The following is a 25,170-nucleotide window of genomic DNA, read 5'->3' as shown; positions in this document are numbered from 1 at the left end:
AACATTTTCAGACATTTGCTAGGTCCTTTTACATTATGGTTCCGAACTGTTTCATGTAAACATTATTTTGCATAAATATATTTTCAAAATGCTGTGAACTAGTTTCATAAAACTTGTCTGATTAAAAACATTTCTTATTCTCTTTAGGTTATGCTTTCCTTAATGAATTTTTTTTTCCTTTTAGATTTAATAATGCTTCCAAGAATGTTTATTATCTAGCCTGGGACTATTGGGGAACTATAAAAATTGGTATAAAACTGTGTTACTGTAATTAGAATGACACTTGTGGTAAGGAATGAGAGGAAAACATTTGAGAAAGCATTATTTTAATGTGGCTAATAGAGTCAAACACGAAGACCACTGTGTGGGTTTTTTTAGGCTTCCTAAATGGCTACAAATATTATTCTCATAAATGATATGGTAGTTGAGAATCTTATGTACTGATAAGCTTATCAAATATGTTGCTCACAATACTTCTTCTCCTAAAATTAAAAATTACAGTATAACTGCTTCCCATCTGAGTGGAATCCCAGTCGTGAGCACTGTTCATTATCAGAAACTCACCAGAAAAGGACCAAAATAAAGTAAATGCACTGCACATTAAGGCTGCTGCCTATAAGAGTAGTAGTTAAGGGCAAGGAATTTAGAGTTATACATACCTAGGTTTTACTAACTTGGAGTCCGGTAATATGGTTATCAGTATGTAAGTGCAGTGTATTTCTATACAAAATCTATTAGAGTAGGTGTTTTTTTCTCCCCTCTATCTCTTTTTTAGCTTGTTATCCTAAAGTATGGTTAAATCATCTTATGTTAGACAAAAATTGGATTTTGTGTCTGTGATATTCTTTTGTAATTTGGTTTGGAAATAAGGAGGTAAAAACAAAAAACAACCCAGAAATTTGTGTATTTGGAGAAATCACATCTTTAAAATGGAAATGGGCATTGTGTGGAATCAACCTGATTAATACTGAATGAAAAGACTAGATACGGTTCAGTAGGATTTGGCCACTTAATTTTCAGCCCTTTGAGTAAATAACTGAATTAAATTACTTCATGTGAGTTTCAGGCAAGATGAGAAAAACTTGCTTTTCTTTGGGCTATTGACATACTACACTGATTTAGCACTTGAGATCTAACAAGAAGAGATGATTTTTGTGAACTTATTTTTGGCCTGGGGTGTAAGTTGCAGGAGATGTACCTAGACTGGATACAGTCTTTTCCTTTGTCTTTGCCACTTATCCCAGTATGGATGCACAGTCCCCAAGTGGCTGTTCAGTCTACCAGTTTGGTGGCATGGTGTCCTTTGACGTGTGGTCAAATGGTGACACATGTAATCGACAACACTTCATTGAGGCTACAACTGTTTCTCTGTCTTGATGGTTCATGCCTAAGGCTGATTCAATTAAGCCTGTGTAGTGCCAATTAACAATGCCCAATTAGGTATTCTGTCTAGCTTTCAAGTTTTGCTGCTGGAAAGCTCATAGAGAAACGCATCTCTTTCTTCTGGATGACAGGCTTATGAAAATTGATAATGGCAATGGAATGCTGGTTATCCTTTTTAAAGAATTTGAAGTGATCACAATTAAAAATTTGAGTAGACAGCAAAAAGCATTTTTTCTACTTGATGTCTTCAAAAGAGAAATAAGAAATGTCTTCCTATATGCCATTTTTCTGGTTAATTGCTGAAAATAATTAGTGATGATAGCCCTGATGTTTTGACTTCTTTTAAATGTGCCAGGCATTGAGATAAGCACTTTACCTACTGTTTTTCATTTATTCCTCACATCATCCTGACACTGTAAATTACTTCATTATAACCATGTTACAGACAGGCTTTTACTTTTACCTTTCTGAGCCTCATTCTCTTCTTGTCTACAAAGAAAAGTGATGGGCAGAGGTTGGAGATTTTATGTCTGTTTAATTCCACAGTCCTTGCTCTTAACTGCACATGTCCTTACATGCAGTGGCCTAAGTACGAAATAAATTTGTTCTACTTGGTTTCTTTCTTCGTGTGTTTCTGATAATGAGTTGTCATCATAGCTTTTTCTTTACCCAGTTGGACTTGAGCCAGTTTATCATAAGACATGGGTTTGACTGATGTTATGATGGTTCGTATATATGGCAGCAGCAAGTGTTGAAGGGTATCAAGGGCAGCAAAGAAGGAGCTCTGTTTGCTTCTGAGAGAAGGTGAACCCTAGTTTCCTGAGTATAAGCAAATAGGAGAAAGGAAGACCAGCCAGTAAAGACAGTGAACCCTAATAATCTGACTATATCAGCTGGAGTGACTTGTCTTACCCAATGCTGTCATAATGTTGAATCTTTCTGTAGCTCTCTGTTGCCTTCATGATGAAACCCTCGGTGGCTCCTTCTCTTGGAACCTTTGCTTGCTTGCCTTGAGTAACAAGAACAGTGACAGAGATAGCTGAAATAGCCAACACTTATGGAGCCCTCACCATACAGGAATGGTGGCAGACACCAGTAAACTTGTTATTATTAATATTAGTATTTACCCATATCTGCCCAAGTGGCAATAATCCTTTTGATTCTTTACAATATAGAAAAGTAATAAAATGAATTAATTGTGGCAGTAGTCTTTCATTAATCATAGGAGTTTTCAGGCTCTTGGGATAAAGTATTCACATGTATGTATGATTTAATTCTCAAAATCCCATCATTTTTTTCACAGTTGAGTAAATTGAGTCTCAGAGACATTAAGTAACCGGCCAGGTGTTGACAGCGGGGTAAGGAATGGAGGCCTGACTGAAACCCGGTCTGCAGATTCTGAACCTGGTGTTAAACCAGAAAACTCTTAGAGCCTCACAGAAGATTGACTTAGTTTTTTGAATTTAGACAAAGATGAACGACCAACAGAGGATGCCAGTTGTGACCAGAAGAAATGTACTATTTGGTTTATGAAACCTGTTTGAGGGCTGTGCGTTTTTTCTCTTATTTTTCTTTTGGTGGTTGGGGGCAGGGGGCAGCACTCCTGTTTGCTGAAGACCTCATTTCTGTCACTGGGCTGCTTCATACATGTAGCTTTTGAGCTAGGCCCACGAAGATACTTGAGTTTATGAGTCAGGTCTCAAAGGTCAAAAGCAGACACTTCCCCCGTTCCTTGAGTGTGTTGAGAAATGAAAATTCCCCCACCACTTTGCCCTGGGATGTTCTGTTACCCTGCCAACATTTCAGAAATACTGCTTGCTTTCAATTTTAATCCATTTCCTCCTCCCTTATCCATTCCCACCAATATCTAGAACATCCACTCAGAAATCTGTTGGTTTCCAAGAATATAGTTATTAACCACTCCTTTTGCATCTCCCCCATGTACTACTCCAGCCGTCCCTTTGACATCTCAGCTGGCTGACAGGTAGTTAGCTCTTCTGACTGGCAGATTAGTGCCTCTGCCACATGGGAGTGTCATTACACAGTAAAATGAATACCTCCGGCCTGGATTTATTTAGCATCTTCTGATACTCAAAAGAGCAAGGGAACACATGCCTTGCTTTCTCTTGGGATGGGTGAGTATTAGATTACACAGGTAGGAAATATTTTAACGTCCTTGATAAAGACTTTTCTATTTAGATGCACTGATTTTTTTTGAAGTTCTTTAAGCCTTTATTTTCAAAATTAGTTTAAGAGAGCTTTTACTGCTTTGGGGAGGTATATGCTTTTCCACATTGCTTGTTGCTAAAAAAAAAAAAAAAATTTAAAATCCACTACCAATTCTGAATTTTCTTTTTCAGATGTAAAAGAATTTGTTTTAAAAGCCCAGATCTTAGCTGGAGGAAGAGGAAAAGGTGTCTTCAGTAGTGGTTTGAAAGGAGGTGTTCATTTAACAAAAGAGTAAGTCTGGAGATCTTAATTCTGTGTCTTTGGGCTAAGCAGTTATGGAAGATCTTGCTCATGATTGCAGGAAGCACTGAGAAGGATGATCGGAATGGGGTGGAAGCAGGAGGTAGCAAATAAAGGAAATGAATTGTGGGTAGAGAGCTCTTCAGTGCCCCAATGTTCTTTATCTCATAAGAGGATTTTTTTCTTCACTAATTGGTGAAAACCCAACACTCCCCCTGTCTTAGACAATCAGTGATTCATCATAAATGTTGAAAATGATAACATAAATTAAATGCTGCCTCCATATTGTCACTTCCCTATTTCAGAGCCTGCAGTGGCTCCGAGTACCAATGGCTTCAGTTGTCCCTCCTGTCTGATAGTACGAGCCTTCGGGTATCAGGGCCCAGCACTGCCCGTTTTCCTCTTCTCTTCTGTCACATACCTTTTCATTATGTACTTTGAATCTCACCCTCTCCCTTGGGCCCCTCAGTGGACAACACTTCTCACATTGCCCAAGTCAGGTCTTTGTTATTCAGCTCATATCTAAATCTGTTATGCATTTCAGCCGTGGCTTTCTACTATGACGGTGACTTAGTTTGGGGAGAGAGAATAGCAGAGGGAAGCAAGAATCTCCCTTCCTTCCCCTCCCCTCTCCTCCCTTTCCCTTCCCCCCTCCCTTCCCCTCCCTTCTCTTCACCTCCCCTTGCCTAACTCTCTCCTCTCCTCTCCTCCCCCTCCTTTTCCCTTCCCTTCCCTTCCCTTCTCCTCCTTCCTTCCATCTCCCTCCCTCCCTCCCTCATATGTATTTTGTTCTCAGTGGGCCTCTGGCACAGGGCTAGGCACCTAGTACATGAACAAAAAACCCTGTGGACTCACTGAGGGTGGAGCTGGACTTCTGCAGTGTGGACATGAGGACGTAGCATGCAGTCTGCTTTAAAATAATTTTCAGCATAGACGTTGATTTTTTTTTCCTTCTCCCCCCTCCCCCTCTCTCTCAGCCCTCAAGTCGTGGGACAGCTGGCTAAACAGATGATTGGGTATAATCTAGCCACAAAACAAACTCCAAAAGAAGGTGTGAAAGTTAACAAGGTAATATGAATGCTTCGGGTCATTTTCTGTGTATGTGTTAGAAAGAAGAGAAAATCCTATTTTAGTTTTGACAATCTGATGAAGCAATACACTTTGGTGATACACCATTTTGTTTTTTAAACTTCATATGATCTGTTTAGGTTGTGGTGTGACTTTGCGGAGAAATCAAAAGGGTTCTGTAATAGTACAAGTGTTTATTATCATTAGCATTTAGTACAAGTAGGTGTGGGTGAGTGATCGAATCAACGGGTTTCCCTTTCAGAACACAGGCACATGCTGTTTGAAGCTGGAAAGGGCTTCGTATAACAGCTCTTATTCCTCTGTGTGGGACATTCTCTGCTCCTCCACAATGGCACCCTCATCCTGTGAATCAGAATTACCCACCATGATTGTTTTTCTAAGTGTCCCTATACCTTACTTGGAGGTTAATACCATTTAAAGCCACTGTTATCCCTGCACGTATTGTGTATGAGTGGTCTGTTGGGGTTCCCAAGTTCTCTAGGGTGCACATCATGCACACACGCAGAACAGAAAGCCGCAAGTAAAGTGGCCTGCCTCAATCATAAAATCGTGGGTGGTGGAGCCAAGGCCAGAACCTAACCCTGCTCTGTCAGTCTGTCCACCTTATATGCCCTCCTCCTGTGCAGAGGTCGCCACAGCTGGCTACCTGATTTGCAGGACCCGGTACAAAAACAAATTCAGGGGCCTTTGTTCAAATTTCAAGTCAGTTCCAGCAAAACATTACACCAAAAGACCAAGATGGGGACCCTTCTGAACATTGGCCCCTGTGTGATGACAAGGTCCTACACCCCAGCCCTGGCAGGCACAGATGGTTAGAGGACCCCATCGTAACAGTGAATGGGGGCCCAGCCTTTTGGGGAGCAGCTATCTGCTTGGTTGACACAGCATCACAGATGATGGTCTCCACCAGTATGCCATGTGTGGGGGAACCTGACGCAGTATATTCTGGTTTTAATTTTTCAGAGTGAGTTGTGTGGAAAATTTTTGACATGACCAAAAAAAAAAAAGTTGCCAGTTGGTTCTTAGTGTACATGACAGGGGCTCTCTTGGGCCTCTCTTGGTCTGGAAGAAGGAGATTGAATTACTAGTGGTCATTAGCTCCTTCATTCTGAGAACATAGAGCTTTTATAAATGTCAAGATAGCATACCGACGAAACTGGTTATGCTGATTTCCCTTTCCCACCTCTTCTCAGATGTAAGAACTACTAAAAACTCAAAAGTGTTTTGTTTTGACTTTTGTTTGTCCCAACACAGTACTTTTATTTGCCTTTTAAATCTGGTTATGAGCCTTTACCTGTGTTAAGTTCCTCAAAATTGGTCCACAGAGGACATGATTAGTATTTTTGTTTGTAGGAATTCGTTGTTTTATATGGCTATGTGAGTTTTTAGATTAGAGTTTGTGATGCTTTTTAAAAGCATATAAGAATACCTAAAGCAGATTCGCGCTGTATGGTAATGCATAAAATTAGTTTGTAGATAGGTTTCTGAAAGGCTGGAGATAAGTGCATGCTTGTACATTGAGTCATTGCCAGGAAATGACTAGAATGATTTACTTTTAAGTAATGTGTTGGTTTTTTTTCTTCTGATTGTAAAAGTGATTCACACGTATAAAAAATTCCAATCCTACAGAAATATAAAAATTTGAAAGTAAAAATTCCTTGGCTTCTCACCTCCCCTGAAATAATGCCATGTATTGTTTCTGTCCTTTCTCTGTGTAGAATTTGTTACCACATTCCTTTTTTTTAAGATTTTATTTATTTATTTGTCAGAGAGAGAGAGAGCAAGCAGAAGCAGGGGCAGTGGCAGGCAGAGGGAGAAGCAGGCTACCTGCTGAGCATGGAGCCCGATGCGGGGCTCCATCCCAGGACCCTGGGATCCTGACCAGAGCCGAAAGCAGACACTTAACCAACTGAGCCACCTAGGCACCCTGTGTTACCATATTCCTATAATAATAATAACATTGTATGAGACTTTAAAGAACATGCACTTTTTTTTTTTTACTTAAAATCTTGGATAGCAGTCAGAAGTTCCCTCCCATCCCCGTTATAGAAGCTTTATAAGATTATTTGAGAAGTTGTTTAAACACATACGTACATTGTACACATTGGATATTTTTTTCCTAGGTCTGTGCCAATGCACTGCCAGTGTTCCCTAGGATAATAATAATAGGGAGGTGAGATTGTGCTACTCATCATGTTCTTCATGATTCAGTACCAGCAAAGGTTACTACTCTACAACGAGAGAAGTTGAGGAACCGAGTATACTTTTAAAGATTTTATTTATTTACTTGACAGAGGGAGAAAGAGACAGTGAGAGAGGGAACACAAGCAGGGGGAGTGGGAGAGGGAGAAGCAGGCTTCCCACTGAGCAGGGAGCCCTATTCGGGACTCAATCCCAGGACCCTGTGAGATCAATGACCTGAGGCGAAGGCAGATGCTTAACGACTGAGCCACCCACGTGCCCCCTGAGTATACTTTTAATCTTTCCTAATCATGGCCCTGTTACAAATAGTTTGTGTGCTGGTACTCATTCACAGATCACAGTTTCAATAGCATGATATTAAAAACAAAAACAAACCAACCCACCCAGTTCAGTGGTCCAGTAGTTCCCAAAAGCTTCCCATCCTGGAGGACTCCACAGAAAGTTGTGTTGACGATACCATTTGTGTCTGTCACAGATGAAGTCATATTTTTGAAATATATCAACTGAGGTCCTTGTAGGATGAGTATGCATGGAATCCACTTAGACTATAACAATGCCTAAAATATTCTGACTTCCTGGGCCATATGGAGGGCATGGTAATGTCAAAAAACTGATCTTGAAATAAAATATCTTGAGTTATCCATTGACAATCATCATTTTCCCAGGAATGTTTTCTTAGAGGGTGGTATGTTATTTCTACGAAGCAGGAGCCTTTGGAGACAGCAGCTGGTCTTTACAAATAGAGATGTGATGGAATGCAGAGCACATCTGTCAACATTTTAGAAGATTAAGAATAGGACTCTTGAATGACATCCTAAAAAGTTATAATGTGTTGCTTCTCAGAATAACTACTGGAAATTGTCAAATCCCCTTCTCTAGACTAGCTCTTATTAGAAAGTGAACTAGAAAACATCATGCTTCTATGAAAATCCTAACACCATGTGCCAAGAAATATTTCTTACATAGTCATGAGTTACCATTTATGATAAAAGAACCAATATGAAGCCTCTTATAAGATATTTTATTTTAACTGGTGATGTGTTTGAAAAGAAGTTCTGTATTCATTACTTCATAGCTTTTTAAATCATATATTTATCTCATTTCATGTGACTTAAAAATTAGTAGTTTGATGGCATCTGTATAGTTAACATGTAATGCTGTTTAATCTGTGACTTTTTTGGTGAAATCTTTTACTGAACTACTTTTAGGAAAAGCAATGTTAGTGCTTTTATTATTTTCTTCTAGGACTTATTAGTTACGAATATCCTTTTGTTCTTTAATCATCGAAGATATCTTTTACAACATTTTTGTTGTGTCAGTTGGTATGGCCTCTCTCTAGGGTACTTTGGTAGTACTTATCAAAATTTTAAATATGAAGAATCTAAAACATAGCCATTTTACTTCTAGGTACCTTATCTACAGGGATACTAAAACAAATGGGCGAAGGTATATGTACAAAAATAAGCACTGTAGTAGCATTTTAGAGAAGTTGAAGTCCACGTGAATGTCTGTCAGTAGGGACATGATTAAATAAATACTGACATGTAAGTACGATCTAGTCACAAAGAAGACAGAGGACCTTGGAGAGATCTCCAAGTTGTAGTATTAAGATTAAGAACAAGAAGAAAGAGAGGCATTCAAGTATGTATAATATGCTTTCATCTGCTGGAAGTCTCCACTACTATAATGCCTGTAGATGCATAGGAAAGAGATAGAAAGTTAATAGTGCTTTCTCCTGGTAGGCTTGCGCACACAGTTGCTGAGGCTGTCCTGAGCAAAAGGACAGTTGGCTGAGACAATGAGCACAAAGTGAACTACTTCCATCCCACTTGTCTTTTGCCCAGGCATGGTCCTGGCATGTGCACGATTGCATCCTCCCAGAGGAAGGTGCTACTCCTGATGATCACATAGGTTCCCTATGGGCTCCTGATCACCCTTACTCCTGAGGCCCAAGGGTTGTGTATGTGCAGCAGGGGGCTGCTATCTCACTGTCTCCTTTATATACTTTTGGTAACTTTTGCATTATTTTTTGACAAGCAAATAGTTTATGTGTAATTTAAAAGAAAGTAGAAATTGAACTAAAAATACAGTGGTACACAAGATAGAGGTATACAACCATAGGAACCATCAGACATACTGTAGAAAGAATCCTTTCTTTGGCAACAAACTTGGTTCTCCACCAGAGCAATCTGAGAAAAATCAGTGTAGCAAGATGTATGTATGGCTAACGTCTCAAATTAAAATAACAACTGCTTCCCTGGAGTTTTTCTTAAGTGTCAGGGTTTCTCAAGGAAGAAAAAAAAAAATAAAGTAGGATGGTTCCTTGAGGCAAACCAAATACCTGTCACTTGAGCAAGGTAGCAGGATCAATTAAGGAGGTGAAAATGGGCATTCTGTACCATGAGAGCAGAACTCTCAAATCTATGGAAGCTAGCTCACTGGGTTTAAAGAGCCTTTAAATGAAGTTGTTTGATTTGTGTAGCAAGTTTATATAGATTTCCAGGTGGAACTCAGCTCAATGCTGAATTAATTTGACTTTCTCACTAATGTGGTAGGTGATGGTTGCTGAAGCCTTGGACATTTCCAGAGAAACCTACCTGGCCATTCTGATGGACCGGTCCTGCAATGGCCCCGTACTGGTGGGCAGCCCTCAGGGGGGCGTTGACATTGAAGAGGTGGCAGCTTCGAATCCAGAACTTATTTTTAAGGTATGTTTAGTTTCCTGGCTATGTTGTGTTCATTGATTACTGTTGCACAAGCTGTTAAAGATTTAATGTGCAGTCTGAGGCTGGTAGTAGTACATTCACTTCTGGGATTTATGGCATGAAGACATTGAGTCCTTTTTCTTAACTGAGGAAGCACTCAATTGAAGTTGGCTAGAATGAAGGTATTCCCTATCCAAGGTCTTTTTCTTTGCTCTTTCCCTCCCTTCCTTCTTTTTCTTCCTTCCTCATTTCTTCCATCCACCTGCCCCAAGAATTAACCAATGTGGTGAGGACTGTGAGTTTTCTATTTCCTCTTGGTTAACTCTACCCCACTTCATAGTATTTAGGATCCAGAAATTCTCTCCTAAGAGACCGAATGTGAGCTGGAGACTGCCTGCATGTCTCCCAGTACTGCTGATATAAAACAGAGTCCTTCAAAGGTCCAGATTCTGTCAGTTTGTTTCAGTCCTTTAAATCTTGCCCTTAGTTTCTAGCCACAAATCTGGCTAAAGTCAAATCCTAACTAGCTAGCAAGTGTCTCAGTGTTTCTAAGCCTCATTTTGTGAATCACTAAAGTGGAAGTGGGGGTAATTTCCACCAGACAATTGTGAGGAAGAATGAGGTGAGGTGTATAAAGTGCTTCTCAACCTACCTCAGTTGTAAGAAGAAAAGTCTACGGTCTTTAGAACTGTAATTCTGTTTTTTTTTGTTTTTAATTCTGGGGTCTTCGTATCAAAAATCACATTAGAAATTTTTACCAGAAAAAAAGAAAAAGAAAATTTTACCAGAAGGATTTATTATTTCTTTTACAAAGTGATTTTGTTTCCCTTCAAAAAGTGAGAATTTTATTTCTTGAACCTCTTTGTTTAGATCAGGTACTGATACTTCGGTGATTAGTTTTAGAATGTTTTCACCGATATCATATATTTAGGTTAACTGCCTTGGAATTTAAATTGAGATTTTACGTGCTGTCTTACCAATAATGCCTAGCCATTTTCAAAATTAATGTGATTTAAACAAGTCACTCCATTTATGAAGAGAATACATGAAATAATGTATATGAACAGCACTCAGTATCTTGGAGAGAATGGTGCTTTGTAGAGCTAAGGTATTATTAATAATTATCATCATCAATAGACTGTTTAAATCATATGGTAATATTTAACCTACGTATGACAGGCTCTAAACTTAACAGCAATATTAGGCAGGAGAACCTTACTTTGGAAGCCTTCCAAAAGATGTCATAAAAATTAACTGACTAAATATTCGTCAGTGCCATCTGTATAGTAATTAAAAGTGAAAACTGGCATCCAATAGTCTTGTCAGCATGCCACCCTGAAGAATTATATAGTTTTTGGAAAGGCAGTTCTTTAAGATGGTCTGCTAATTAAAACATACCCTATAGGCAGCTGCTGTAGCCCTTCTCAGAGATCTTTGGAAAGGCGCCACACTTTAATTACTCATTTGCAAATAAATACTAAGCATTTTCTTTCGAGGTTGTGAATCTTTTCATTTGCCTGTCTGAATTTTTCTTATTTGGTTCATTTTTACTAGGAGCAAATCGACATTATGGAAGGGATAAAGGACAGCCAAGCTCAGCGGATGGCAGAAAATCTCGGCTTCCTTGGGCCTTTGAAAAACCAGGTACCTGAGCATGCGGAGGCCACTGTGAATGACTTGTTTCAGAAAACATTTGCTACCTTGCTTACTTTCCTCTAATATTTGTAATTTCCAGGACACGGGATTATTTATCGTTTAACAGTTTTGCCCCCAGTTGTTTATGATGAACACTATTTCCCTTGTATTCCAGAACAGGATGTTGATGAGGTGTGTTCCTATATATGTAGGCATGTGGCCACGTGTGAGTGTTGCATGCAGACACATGCATTTTGCTACATGTATTAGTCTCTTTATTTTTTTCTGTAGTGCCGCAGTGCCAGCCCCTGAATTAGACTAGGCCGTGGAGTGCTTAGAGGCACAGGCTGTAGAGTCGGGCAGACCTGAGTTTGAATCGAGCACTGCCTCCCAGCATGTGATTCTGCCCATCTGAACGTCAGTGTCATCATCTGGGAAAAGGGGCATATTGTCGGGATTGAGTACGCTGATGTGGGGAAGTGCTTATTCAGTACTCCAGAAAGGTCAGCTGTTATTGTTATTAATAATGCACATTACTTAACTAATTGCTATTCTTTCATAGTTAATGGGATTTGAGATGAATATTAATGGCCTGAAAGTGATATTTCACTGAAAACAGCTTAAATTATGCCAATTTAATAATTATACCCCTTGGCTTCAAAGACAGAAAAATTGTCCTCTGAGCTGTTGAGGGAGAGAATCTGTCTTGAACATCGCAGTCCTGCATTGCCCTTGGTCCAGCCCACAGAGACTGATTGTATGTTTACATAAGCAAGCTTCTTTGTCTCACAGTTAAATCAGAAGAACTTACTGGCTGTTTTTAACTCCTCCACGACTAAGAGAAACCACCTTAATAACCCTAGGTCCTGTGTGTATGTATATGTGAGTGTGTGTGTGTGTGTGTGTGTGTGTGTGTGTGTGTATGTGTTCCCCCTTGGACTCTAGATGGTTACAGAGCATTTCCTTTAATTTATTTGGGCAACATTCTTCTAAAAGAGATGCCAAGTTAGTGACCTGCTGAAAGGAAGTTATGGTAGATTTTTGAGTAAGGGCTACAGAGTTGGATTCACCCCCTGAGAGTGAGGTCACTAACTAGCTTAGCCGCCCATTTGACATTTATTGTGGGGCATCTTGCGTAGGGGTGGTGGTCACCGAGACCACTCTTTCATATGATCACTGTGTTCTAGCCGCACTGTCCTGCAGTCAGCTCCAGAATGTGCTCCATAACCCCATTCACCTCCTCCATATGCCTCTGCACATCTCTCTTTCTCTTACTTACTTGCATTCACCTTTGCAGATCCTAATCTACACCATGGAAGGGACTCTGTCAGCCTTGCTCACTGCTGCATTGGCAGCAAAGTGCTTGGCAGATGTATTAGGTGCCCTAGAAACATTTGTCATATGCATGAATAAGTGCAACGGCACATCCCGGATGTCCACTTTGAACAGATTCCTAGGGAGTTGGTGATAGGTAGCTGTAAGGGCAGCAGAAAAAATCTGGAGTGGGCGAATCTGCCTACGCCATGGCTTGACAGCTCAGGAGGTGAACATAACAGAGAGTTCTAGAGAAGACACTAATAGTATTATGTACGCCAGAAGATAGTTTCCTCCCCCTTCCCTATTATAAGAGAACTTGAAGAGTCATAGCTCTTAAATGGTTGAATCATGTTTTCTCATGTAGCCCAAACACTCTAGATTTTAAATGAATTACCCTGTGGAAGGAAGATGAACATGCAAGTTCTCAGGGGTCCTTAGTAGCTATAATGTCATTATATTTTTAACTGAACGTATCGAGGAAAGACATTTTTTAATTCTTTTTTTTTCTTGTTTCTCTGTCACCCACTAAATGATAGCCTTTAAATCTTCATTTGCTCAGCAGAGTTGGAGTGAGCGCTTGCCTGGGTGCTGCTGATTCTGCTGGACCCTGGGAAACAGAGATGTTGAGAAATAGCCAGTGTTCTCCAGGGGCTCACAAAACAGTGGTCAGCGGCTGGCGGTGATTCCAGGGAAAGGGAGTGCGAAGGGAGAGCAAGGGTGATCTGTTGTAGGTGGGTTGGAATTTGTTCACCTAGGGACACCTGATTATGTTTGCACAGTAGGAAAGAGACGGTATGTATGCTGGAGTGGTAGATTTGGGAACCTCTGCTTTAGGATGTTTCCTCAAGCCACAGGGGTCAGTGACACATTCCAGAAAGCCAGGGTCCAGTAAGCACAGGAGGCTCCCCAGAAGAAAAAACATTTAAATGAACATTAGTCAGTAATCCTTTGACTAAGAAATGGTATTTTCAGGGCCCCTCAGATTCAGTGTGACCTTGAAAGTCACTTAATTCTCATCTACAACATGGTTTAGGCATCTGGAGGCAGAGCTCTTATGGATAAACAACTTATAACATGATTATCTTGTAAAGTTATTAATATCTTTCCTGAAACTCATGGCTTTTGTCTCTGAATGTGAGGTGTTCATATTAGACTTAACAAAAAAATAAGTATCACCTTGCACAAAAACTACCAACTGTGTGTTCCCGACAAAATTCATTTCAGCAAGAATTGGTTGAAAAGACTAAAGCCACAGGAAAGCTGAAAATGACTAAAAATACACAGATTTCTCAAATGTGTCTTAGTTGTCCTCTATACTATTAATTTCTGAAAACATGGGCACCATGAATTGCCAACATGCATCTTTATTTAGTATTTAAGCTAATGAAAAGATTTGATGGGTGCAGTTAATAAATGATCACTAATGTTTCTCAGAATGGTTTGTCCCTCTGGCTTGCTTTAAAAACCGTATGTGAATGTTGATGATATTAGTTCCTGGAATAAACTGAAAATATTTCTAAAATTTTTAACATGCTAAAACATTTTTGAAGGTACTTGTAAATTTGTCAGGGTTGTGCATATGGCTCAAAGGATATTTGATTTTAGGCATCTTAATTTTTTTAAATTGCTTAACAAACAACCTTAAAATAACATTAATTGGTGGCATAAGAAGAGAAAACAAATTTTCTGTGTAGTGTGGTTTTGAACTGAGGAAGTAGGTGGCAGTAGGAAGCTGGCTGACTGTAAGGTAAACAGCAGAATGTTTTCTTTGACTTGTGTTTAATTTATTTTTTAAATTTGAACATGTTTAGAAAGCTGGGGAGCTAACCTCAGCTTGCCCCAGGGCCTGCCATTTTCTATTATTACACCTGCTCAACTGACACATTTTCCCTGACTAGGCTTTATAGCCATTTACTGGATGGCCTCTGGAATAAGGCACGTTCTGTCTCCAAGCTGGGCTGGTTCTCCCTTTTAGATCTTACAGCACAGATTTGATAACACATTTCCCTTAGAGATCTTACAACACAAATCTAATCATGCTTCAATCCTGCTCAAAAAAGCATTTATAATCTGTGTTTGTACAGTAATAAACAGTGAATACAAGCCAAATGCTGTGTTAGTGTATAATTAAAATGTCATTAATGTTTAGAAAATTCAGGCCTCAAGCTACGATAGGTTGATAGAGGCTTAAGAAGTTTTGAAGCGACCCAGGTATCCACTGATGAATGGGTAAATAAAGTGTGGTATATACATGCAGTGGAAGGTTGGTCAGCCTTGAAAAAGAGGGAGGTTCTGAGAAGGCATGGATAAGCCTTGAGGGCACTGTGCTAAGTGAAATTAGCCAGTCAAAAAAGATAAATAGGTGTGTGATTCCATTTCTATGAGGCACCTAAACTCATCGGATTCACAGTGACAGAAAGAAGAATGGCAGTTTTCAGGCGAGGGGAGGGGAGAATGGAGAGTTGTTATTTAATGGGTATGGAGTTTCAGCTTTGCAGGATGAAAACATTCTGCAGCTTGGTTGCATGACTCTGTGAATATACTGGAGACTGCCAAACTGTACACTTAAAAAAATGATTGGGATCATGCATCTTATTGTACATGTATTTTAAAAAAGAAGAAAGTTTTAAAGTAGCTAGTATAAGATCTTATATATGCATGCGCCCAGAAGTTTTTTCCATTATGTGGTTTCTCCTTATTATGAAACTAATCATTAATTGAACCAGTATTTATTGAGTGTTGACTCTGTGCAGAGACTGTATAGGTCCAGTGGATGCCACCGTACCCAGGACGGACACCATGCCTCTTTTATGCGGCTTACATTGCAAGCTCCCATAGATGACCTAGAAAACTCCTAAAAATACAAATCTGTTTGGCAGTGAGTGACTTATCAGCTTTGCACCATAGCTCAAATAAAATCCATTTGGATAAAAAAAAGTAAACATGATATAAGAGAAATCTTAGAGTATTTGAAAAAATTGGAGAATTGTTTTAACACTCTCAGAGTGGGACCAGCCTTCTTAAAGTCTAACCCAAAGCTAGAAACCGTGAAAGAAAAGAGTGACATTATTATTACCAGATTCCATGTGGCAGAAGTAACAGACACATGGGTGAAAGGCAAATGTTAAAGGAGAAAAATATTTGCAATTTATATGAGATGAAGAGCTAACTTCTGACATGTAAAAACGCTTCTTATAACTCTGAGAAAGAAGACACAAATCATAACAGAAAAATGGGCAAAATTCAGAGAAAAGGAAATACAAATGTCTCTTAAGTTTGTAGAATAATCCTCAAATTCATTAATAGTAAGAGCAGTTCCAATTAAAGATCTATATGAGGTACCCACTCTTACCTGGCGTACTGGCAAAGATCAATAACTGATGGTTGGGCATAGAAAAACAATTTCTGATACTGGGTTGTGGGCTGGGGAACTAGTGATAGCTTCTGCTGAGAATAATATAGAATAATCTTTTATCATTTAAAATCCCCACACGCCTTTTTTGCTCCACTCTGGGGAATTTATCCAACAGATGATCAGTCACATGTATGATACACATACAGAGATAGGTAAAGGCAGCATTTTAAGTAATGTCAAACGATTGGAAACCAAATGTCTATTAAGAGACAGACTAAATGAATTCTGATACATTCGCGTAAGGTATGTGGCCACTTACAAGAATAAGATCACTCTATTTGTGTTGTCAGTGAAGGCTTTATAAAATCATTTAAGTAAAGAAACAAGGTATAGAACCAAGTTTGGTTTTTTAAAAAAGACGAATGGAGAATATGCATACTTGCACATACCTAGAGTATCTGTCATTGAAACACCAGCCCGTGAGTGAGTGGCTGCTGCAGGATGGGCCACGGGAGCAGTGTGGCCAGGGAGTCCGGGGAAGGTTCAGAGGGAGACTCTTGCATACCTTGGGAATTTTGTATCATGTACATATATTACCTAGCCAGAAAAAAAGTCAATATTAAAAAACATTCAGTCTTATCCGTTACATATGTTTGTTTATCTGTAGCGACCTGGATTCAAATTAGGATTTAAGAAAGTTTATAAATGTACATAAAATAAATGAAGACAACATGAATTTCACTTCCAGGAGTTCTTCAGTCAATATTGGAACAAAGAAAGCACTCTCAGTGTTCACCACAGTGGAACTTTATTCCAGGGAATTGGTTACATGGTGCTCCAAGAATTGAGAAATTTCAGGGAGTGTTCACCACAGTGGAACTTTGTTCCAGGGAATTGGTTACATGGTGCTCCAAGAATTGAGAAATTTCAGGGTGGGCCGGGAGGCAAGGTAGAGCTAAAGCCTAACAGGAAATTGTTGCTCCCTGCATGCTGGCTGAGCGAAGTGAGCCAGTGGTATTTCTGCACCATGGGATACAGAGGGTAGATCCCTGGTGGGTCTCTGGTGTTTGCTAAAGCCAGAGGAAAAGATGCTTCTGCAAGGCAGAAAGAGAGGGGTGGAAGTACCCCAGCTTTTCCCTTTCTTCTATCTCTTGTCTCCTACCACTGCTTCCCATTGGCTGAACTGAGCTGGAAGCCATCCAGCCCAGAAGCCTTGGAAACTCAACCTACAAGTGTCAGCTCCCCTGACACCCAGAGTAGGGATGGGGAAAAGCTGGAACTGGATCGGAGGGCAAAAATGCAGGGCTGGAACAATGAGCGAAAATATTGCCAAGGGAGAATTATGGCTAGGCAAGAAGGTGGAGCCAAGAATGAGACTGATACCCAGCACTGAGCCATGGATGCGCAGTCATGCTAAGTTTCATCACAGGCTTTGTTCCCTCTAGGTGTGAGCTTTCCAGGGCCCTGTCGAGGCCCCATTCATGATGTCTTTCCCTCGCCCCACTTCACACAATGCCAGCATGCTGTGACTAGGCCATTCATAAAAGTTGGTTGAAAAGAATGAATGAATGAGTGAATTTCAAGCAGCAGGAAAAAAATGAAGTCAGGGCATAACATCAGGGAGACTCTGGATATTGTTGCTCTTTATGGTTTATGCCTTCAGGACAAACTGTTTAGTTTGCACTGTGTTGTTCCCTAACTCTACTGTGTAGGACTTTCATCTCCCTGCCTTGCCACAGTTTCCATTAGACGCTCAGTAATTGCTGTTTCCCAGAGTATAGGTTTGAACTGATAAATGTAATAACTGTTTTATTCTAGCATAATAAGGAAAACCTGTCATTATAAACTCTCAAAATCATGTTTACCTTTTACTTAAATGGAGCTTGTTTGTATTAATGATTGTGGCTCATACTGCAACGTAGCTTAGCTAATAGAGACATGATAATTTACAAAAAGATTAACAACGTTTTTAGACCAGACTGAAAATATTTTTGTTTTCCTGATAATGGTCTTTCCTGGTGTCTGGAGGAAAGTTGAGCAATTCCTTCTAATGAATAGCAGTGGAAATTAAAATAATTATTTTTTTCTCTTTTTCCCTTCAGAAAACCTAACTGAACATAAAGATGTAATTTGTTACTTTTAAGGTTTCATTAATCCAGCAAAATAAATGTTCTTTTACTGCTTTGGTGTAATTTCATTGTACTTGATCCCATCTAGGCTGCAGATCAAATTAAGAAGCTGTACAATCTCTTCCTGAAAATTGATGCTACTCAGGTGGAAGTGAATCCCTTTGGTGAAACCCCAGAAGGACAAGGTAACCAAAAAAAGAAAACAGCAACAACAAGAAATGAATGTAATAATTTATGCAAAATATAAATTAAATTGTACAAAAGACTGTAGCAGCAGCTTTGCATTCATTTCATTCAGTAACTTAATTTCTGCCGTGGTTTCAAATACTCCCATGATACAGTTGAACACTTGAGCACTGGAGTTTGCTTGCAGCCAAATGCCAGGCCTCAGGGGAAGCTCCTTCTTGTTTTATTTAGAAACATCCATCCACCAGCACCCCCTTGTTTTTCCAGGGCCTTTCTTGCTTATTCTGAGGTAAAATCTTGGGTAGGAACAGAAGCCTCTGCGTTAGAGTATAATGAATGCACCTGCTTTTATGGAGCTGGAAATGCTTGAAGATTTTTAGTTTGTACAGATGTGTACAAATGCACTTTGTGCCCCCCTGCTGGATTTATATCATCCCGGCAAAGCCCTAGTGCCCTCCTATCCAATTCTTTCGCCTTACTTAGTTACCAGTTTCTGATTCAGGTGGGAGAAGGAGGCATTTTTGTAGAGAAGATTTTTCTATCCATCAGATACTTGTAAAGTATAAAGAACTGTTTTCTATCTCAGTACCCACCCCCATTGCACTGTGGCTGGTATTCTGTAAGTTCCTACTAATTCGATAGTAAAAGCTTGTGAATGCATGTGTGTTTGGAGGTAGAAGGTGGGCTGTCAGGTGGCTAGGACAGGGATGCAGGAATGTAAGTTCCACTAACCTTGTCTTTTTTAGCACATTTCACCCCCAGTGTCTTGTATGCTGTCTAGCATGTTGTGGGCAGTCAGTAACCAGGGATTTGCCATTGCATAAATTAGGTGGTCTGCTATGTGCAAATACAACCAAGTCGTAGACCAAGGTGGACACAGTATAGTGTTGTACAAAGGGGACTGGATTCAGATTCTGGACCTGCCAGGTTCTGGCCACAGACCTGGGCTGAGCCTTGGAGTTTGGTGTTATAATCCAAAAGAGTGGTAAAAATAACTGTGTTGTATAGTGAAGTGACTGGTGTTTGTGTAAACATCCATTGTCAGGCACAAAATAGACCAGTCCCTGACATTCATAAGCTGTAGGTCCTCTTCTCAGGTACTCCAGGAAAAACACCCGACAAACAAAAGTCTAGCACCAGATGGCTTCACAGGTGAATTCTACCAAACCTTTAAACAAGAGTTAATGCCTTTTTTCCTCAAACTATTCCAAAAGATAGAAAGGGAAGAAAATCTTCCAAATTTTTTCTATGAAACTTACATTACCTTGATACAAAAACCAGATGAAGACACCACAAAAAAAGCAAATTACAGAGCAATATCTCTGATGAACATAGATGTAAAAATCCTCGGTAAAATACTAGAAAACCAAATTCAACAATACATCAAAAAAATCATTCACCATGATCAAGTGGGATTTATTCCTAGGATGCAAGGGCGGTTCATTATTTACAAATCAATTAATATGATACATCACATCAACAAGAGAAAGGATAAAAACCATATGATCATTTCAAGAGATGCAGAAAAAGTATTTGACAAGGTACAACACCCATTCATGACAAAACCATCAACAAACTGGGTTTAGAGGGAACATATCTCAACATAATGCAGGTCATCTCTGAAAACTCATAGATAATAGCATACCCAATGGTGAAAGATTGAGAGCTTTACCTCTAAGATCAGGAACAAGACTGGTCAACTCTCACCAGTTTTATTCAACATAGTACTGGAAGTCCTAGCCACAGCAATCAGACATAAATAAATGAATGAATGAATGGAATCCAAATTGGAAAGGAAAAAGTAAAACTTTCACTGTTTGCAGATGACATGACACTATATATAGAAAACCCAAAAACGACTCCACCAAAAAACTACTAGAACTGATAAAGGAATTCAGTAAAGTCGCAGGACATGAAATCAATATATAGAAATCCATTGCATTTCTATACACTAATAACGAGATGGCAGAAAGAGAAATCAAGAAAACAATCTCATTTATAATTGCACCAAAAATAGTAAAATACCTAGGAATGAACTTAACCAACAAGGTGAAAGGTCCTGTACTCAAAAAAAAACTATAAGACATTGTTGAAAGTAATTGAAGATGACACAAACAAATGGATAGATATTCATTCCATGCTCACGAACTGGGACAACAGATATTGTTAAAATGTCCATATACCCAAAGCAATCTACAAATTTAATGCAATCCCTATTAAAATACCAAGAGCATTTTCCACAGAATTATAACAATAATCCTAAAATTTGTATGGAACCACAAAAGACCTTGAATAGCCAAAGCAATCTTGAAAAAGAGCAAAACTGGAGGTATCACAACCCCAGATTTCAAGATATACCACAAAGCTATAGTGAACAAAACAGTATGATACTGGCACAAAAATAGACACACAGATCAATGGAACATAAATAAACCCATGATTATACAGTCATTTAATTTATGACAAAGGAGGCAAAAATACGCAATGGGAAAGGACAGTTTCTTCAACAAATGGTGTTGGGAAAACCAACTTCATGCAAATGAATGAAACTGGACCACGTTCTTACACCATACACCAAAATAAGTTTGAAATGGATTAAAAATCTAAATGTGATACTTGAAATTTTAAAAATCCTAGAGGAGAGCCCATGCAGTACTTTCTCTGACATTGGCTGTAGTACTTTCTCTGACATTTTTCTAGATATGTCTCTTGAGGCAAGAGAAACAAAAGCCAAAATAAACTATTGGGAGTACATCAAAATAAAAAGCTTTTACACAGGAAGGGAAGCCATCAACAAAACAAAAAGACAGCCTTTTGAATGGGAGAAGATATTTTTAAATGATATATCTGATGAGGGGTTAATATCCAAAATATATAAGGTATGTATACAGCTTAATACCAATTAAAAATGGGCAGAAGACATGAACAGACATTTTTCCAAAGAAGGCATACAGATGGCCAACAGACACATGAAAAGAAGTTAAACATACTCATCATCAGGAAAACAAATCAAAACTACAATGAGATCTCATTTCACACTTGTCAGAATGGCTAAAATAGAAAACACGAGAAGCAAGTGTTTGTAAGGTTATGGAAAGAAAGGAACCCTTGTGCACTGTTGGTGGGAGTGCAAGCTGGTGCAGTCACCATGGAAAAGAGTGTGGAGGTTATAAAAATGGAATTACCATATGACTCAGGAATTCCATTACTGGATATTTATTTACCCAAAGAAAATAAAAACGCTAATTCAAAAATATATATGCACCCTTATATTTACTGCAATATTATTTATGATAATCAAGATAACATGGAAGCAACTCCAGTGCCCATCTGTAGAGGAGTGGATAAAGAAGTGGTGTGTACACACACACACATACACACACAGTGTGAAATATGACTCAGTCATAAAAATGAATGAAATCTTGCCATTTGTAACAACATGCATGAATCTAGAGAGTATCATGCTACGTGAAATAAGACTGAGAAAGACAAATACCATGTGATTTCACTCAGGTGGAATTTAAGAAAGAAAACACACAACAACAAAAAGGAGACAAAACAGACTCTTAAATACAGAGAACAAACTGGTGGTTGCCAGAGGGGAGGTAGGTGTATATGTGTGTGTGGGGGGGGTTGGTATATGAAATAGGTGAAGGAGATTGAGAGTACGCTCATTGTGATGAGCACTGAGTAATGTATACAACTGTTGAGTTACTGTATTGTACACCTGAAGCTAACACTGTATGTTAACTATACTGGAATTGTTTTTTAAGTACAAAATGGGGACAATAATAATAGTACCTACCTTAGAAGATTGTTATGAGGATAATTAATGTTCCTAGAACAAGGCTTGGCATATGGTAAGAGGTACAAAAGCATTAGTTATTATTATTTTATTATTTCTTATCCTTCTGAAAATCAAAAAGATAATGGATATTGAAAGTAAAACATAAAAAATAACAGAAAGTAAAACTTTGTACAAAAATTAAGGCTTTGTTTAAAATTATAATTGTCACCAACTGCACTTGAACTAATGAAAGACAGTCCTGATCTCCTTCCATGAGTCTTGTGGCATTTCTGGTGGAGGCCCCTGTATTCGTCTAATAAATTCTCCATTTTCATTTTAAAAAAGTTAAATTAGGGGCACCTGGGTGGCTCAGTAGGTTAAGGGTCTGCCTTTAGCTCAGGTCTTGATCTCAGGGGCCTGGGATGGAGCCCCACATCAGGCTCCTTACTCAGTGGGGAGTCTGCTTCCCCCTCTCACTGCTGGTGCTCTCATTCGCTCTAGTGCTCTCTCTCAAATGAATAAATAAATATCAATTTTTTTTAAAAAGTCAAATTAAGTGATACCTATGAAAAAGAGAGTAGTCAGTAAAGGTATGGATTTCATCTTTTTGTCCATTTTTTTCTTTTTTGTTTTTTTTTATATTTCAGGTTATGATAGACAAATAGTAATGTTTAGGAAGCCATTGAAAATAATATATTTCATGGTTTGCACAAGTGACCACCAGATAAAGATCTGTGATAGGTTATTTGTAAGCAAACTACCTTTTATTCATAAATATTTAAAAAATTCTGTTTGACTATGAAATCATTAGTATTTTATATAGAGAAGAAGTGAAGTGGAAGAAAACTGTTTTGAACTCATATGACACATACTGTGATAAGCCTTTACATAAATTTCTTTTTATTACTTATAGCAATCCTGAAAAGTACGGAGTTATTATCCCTGTTTTATAGAGGATTGAAAATTAATGTGACTCCTCCATAAGCAACCCGTTACTGGAGCTGAGATTCGAACCTGTGTCTTTCTTAGTATAGCATGTGTGTTGATTTTGATATGCCAGACTGCTTTCTTTTTTACCTTTTTTCTCTTAAACTATTAATTTACTTTTATCAGAGTGATCTATACATAGTCTCCAGCTTAATGGAAATTAGTCAAAATTCAGGCTGCATTGAGTGGCTGTTAATTAAATCCAAGAAACAAAAGAGAGGGAAGTTGAGTATAAGTTCTTCAAGGTGATGGCTTGCTTTTCAAATTAGTATGCATAAGCAACCTGGTTATTTCATATTTTAAAAAAATGGAAATTCGGCCAAGGAATTGGATAAAAGTCAGGCTATAATACTACTTTCATGCAAAACTTTGGTAAATTGTCAGTCACAGATTGCAGTCTGATGCAGGGAATAAGGGTGCAAGAAACTTTTCCTAGAATGTATTTGTAAAACCTCAGGAAATCAGAAGTTTTCTTTTTAATTATCAAGAGAAAAGAAAATTCTTGAGCTTTTTTGAAGGAATCATCATAAAATACATTCCGTGTATATAGTGCATTAAAGCATAAGTCTTATGTGATATTTTTAAAAGCAAAATTATCTTTAGCTATTAATTTGTTCATTGTACCATAAAAGTTCAGCTATTGAATTATAATCACAATTAAATGACTGTGTTGGTTTATAACTCTAATGAGCAGTAGTCAAATTAAACCCAATTAGGAAACGGTGATTAATGACCAAATGTATAAATTGATCTTCATCATTGTCACAATCCCCTAAAGCAATCTTTTATTTAGGAGCTGTAAAAAAGTCATTTATATCCTAGCAATATTAATAATCTTAATATTTATAATGTGAATATAAAATTTTTTCCATTTAGATCAGTAATAGCAGAGCATATAACGTTTCACATTAAAATTGTGATTTAATAATAACTCTTAATTTAGAAGTTTAAGGAGCTTGGCATCACACCAAACATTTTTACTTTAAACTTATCTGTTGCAAAGCTTCTTTGTAAGAGAGTTTCTTCTGTCTTCCATTGGTTAATGAGGAACATTTTTTTAAAAATCCAGGTGACTGGTCATATATTTGCACAACAGATGATACCTGGTTGAATAAAGAGCAATGATCTTGATAACATCTATGCTGTTAGATCACCTATGGGAAATTTTTAATGTGGCGAAAGAACTGCAGTCCAAGAATTATTTTTTCCAATGTGATTAATAATTTGATTCTATGGTGAGCGCTGTGAATTGTGTAAGACTGTTGAATCACAGACCTGTACCTCTGAAACAAGTAATACATTATATATTTTAAAAAAGAAGAAGAAGAAGGAGAAGATAGCAGGAAGGGAAAAATGAAGGGGAAATCAGAGGGGGAGACAAACCATGAGAGACTATGGACCCTGAGAAACAAACTGAGGGTTCTAGAGGGGAGGGGGTTGGAGGGATGGTTAGCCTGGTGATGGGTATTAAAGAGGGCAAGTACTAAATGGAGCACTCGGTGTTATATACAAACAGTGAATCATGGAACACTACATCAAAAACTAATGATATAATGTATGGTGATTAACAACATAATTTAAAAAATGGAAAAACAATAGAGAAAATCAATGAAAAATTAATTCAATAAAATTGGTACATGTGTGGCAGATCTGACCAAAAACAAAATTGATTCAAAGAATATAATTTGGCACTATTGACTGTAATGTAGTTTAGTGACTGTTAGAATTATAATGGTTGTAAGCAACAGAAACCTACATCAGTCTAGTTTTTGTTAAGAAGCTTCCAGGTCAGGGAAGGATATTTATTTTCCTCATATAACAGGGAGTGGTCTGGTTTAGGGCATGAAGGGAGCAAGGGATTCTCTGATCTTCCATCCCAGTTGCCTCCGAATTGGCTCCTTTGTCGGCCAGGCTCTCTGGAGGGGC

At 38.5% G+C, this 25,170-nt stretch overlaps 1 protein-coding gene across 1 annotated transcript in view; it reads left to right on the top strand.

The window, feature by feature from the left end:
• SUCLG2 (succinate-CoA ligase GDP-forming subunit beta) overlaps window positions 1-25,170 on the top strand; it is a 276,998-nt gene that overhangs the window by 142,779 nt on the left and 109,049 nt on the right. Inside the window, exons 3-7 of the mRNA XM_027586886.2 lie at window positions 3,744-3,843; window positions 4,830-4,920; window positions 9,699-9,851; window positions 11,403-11,492; window positions 18,373-18,469. Coding sequence (XP_027442687.1) covers window positions 3,744-3,843; window positions 4,830-4,920; window positions 9,699-9,851; window positions 11,403-11,492; window positions 18,373-18,469 — 531 coding nt within the window. The remainder of the gene's footprint in view (window positions 1-3,743; window positions 3,844-4,829; window positions 4,921-9,698; window positions 9,852-11,402; window positions 11,493-18,372; window positions 18,470-25,170) is intronic.

Source organism: Zalophus californianus, chromosome 1, assembly GCF_009762305.2.
Source record: "Zalophus californianus isolate mZalCal1 chromosome 1, mZalCal1.pri.v2, whole genome shotgun sequence".
Lineage (NCBI taxonomy): Eukaryota > Metazoa > Chordata > Mammalia > Carnivora > Otariidae > Zalophus > Zalophus californianus.
This window is presented reverse-complemented; position numbering and strand designations above follow the sequence as displayed.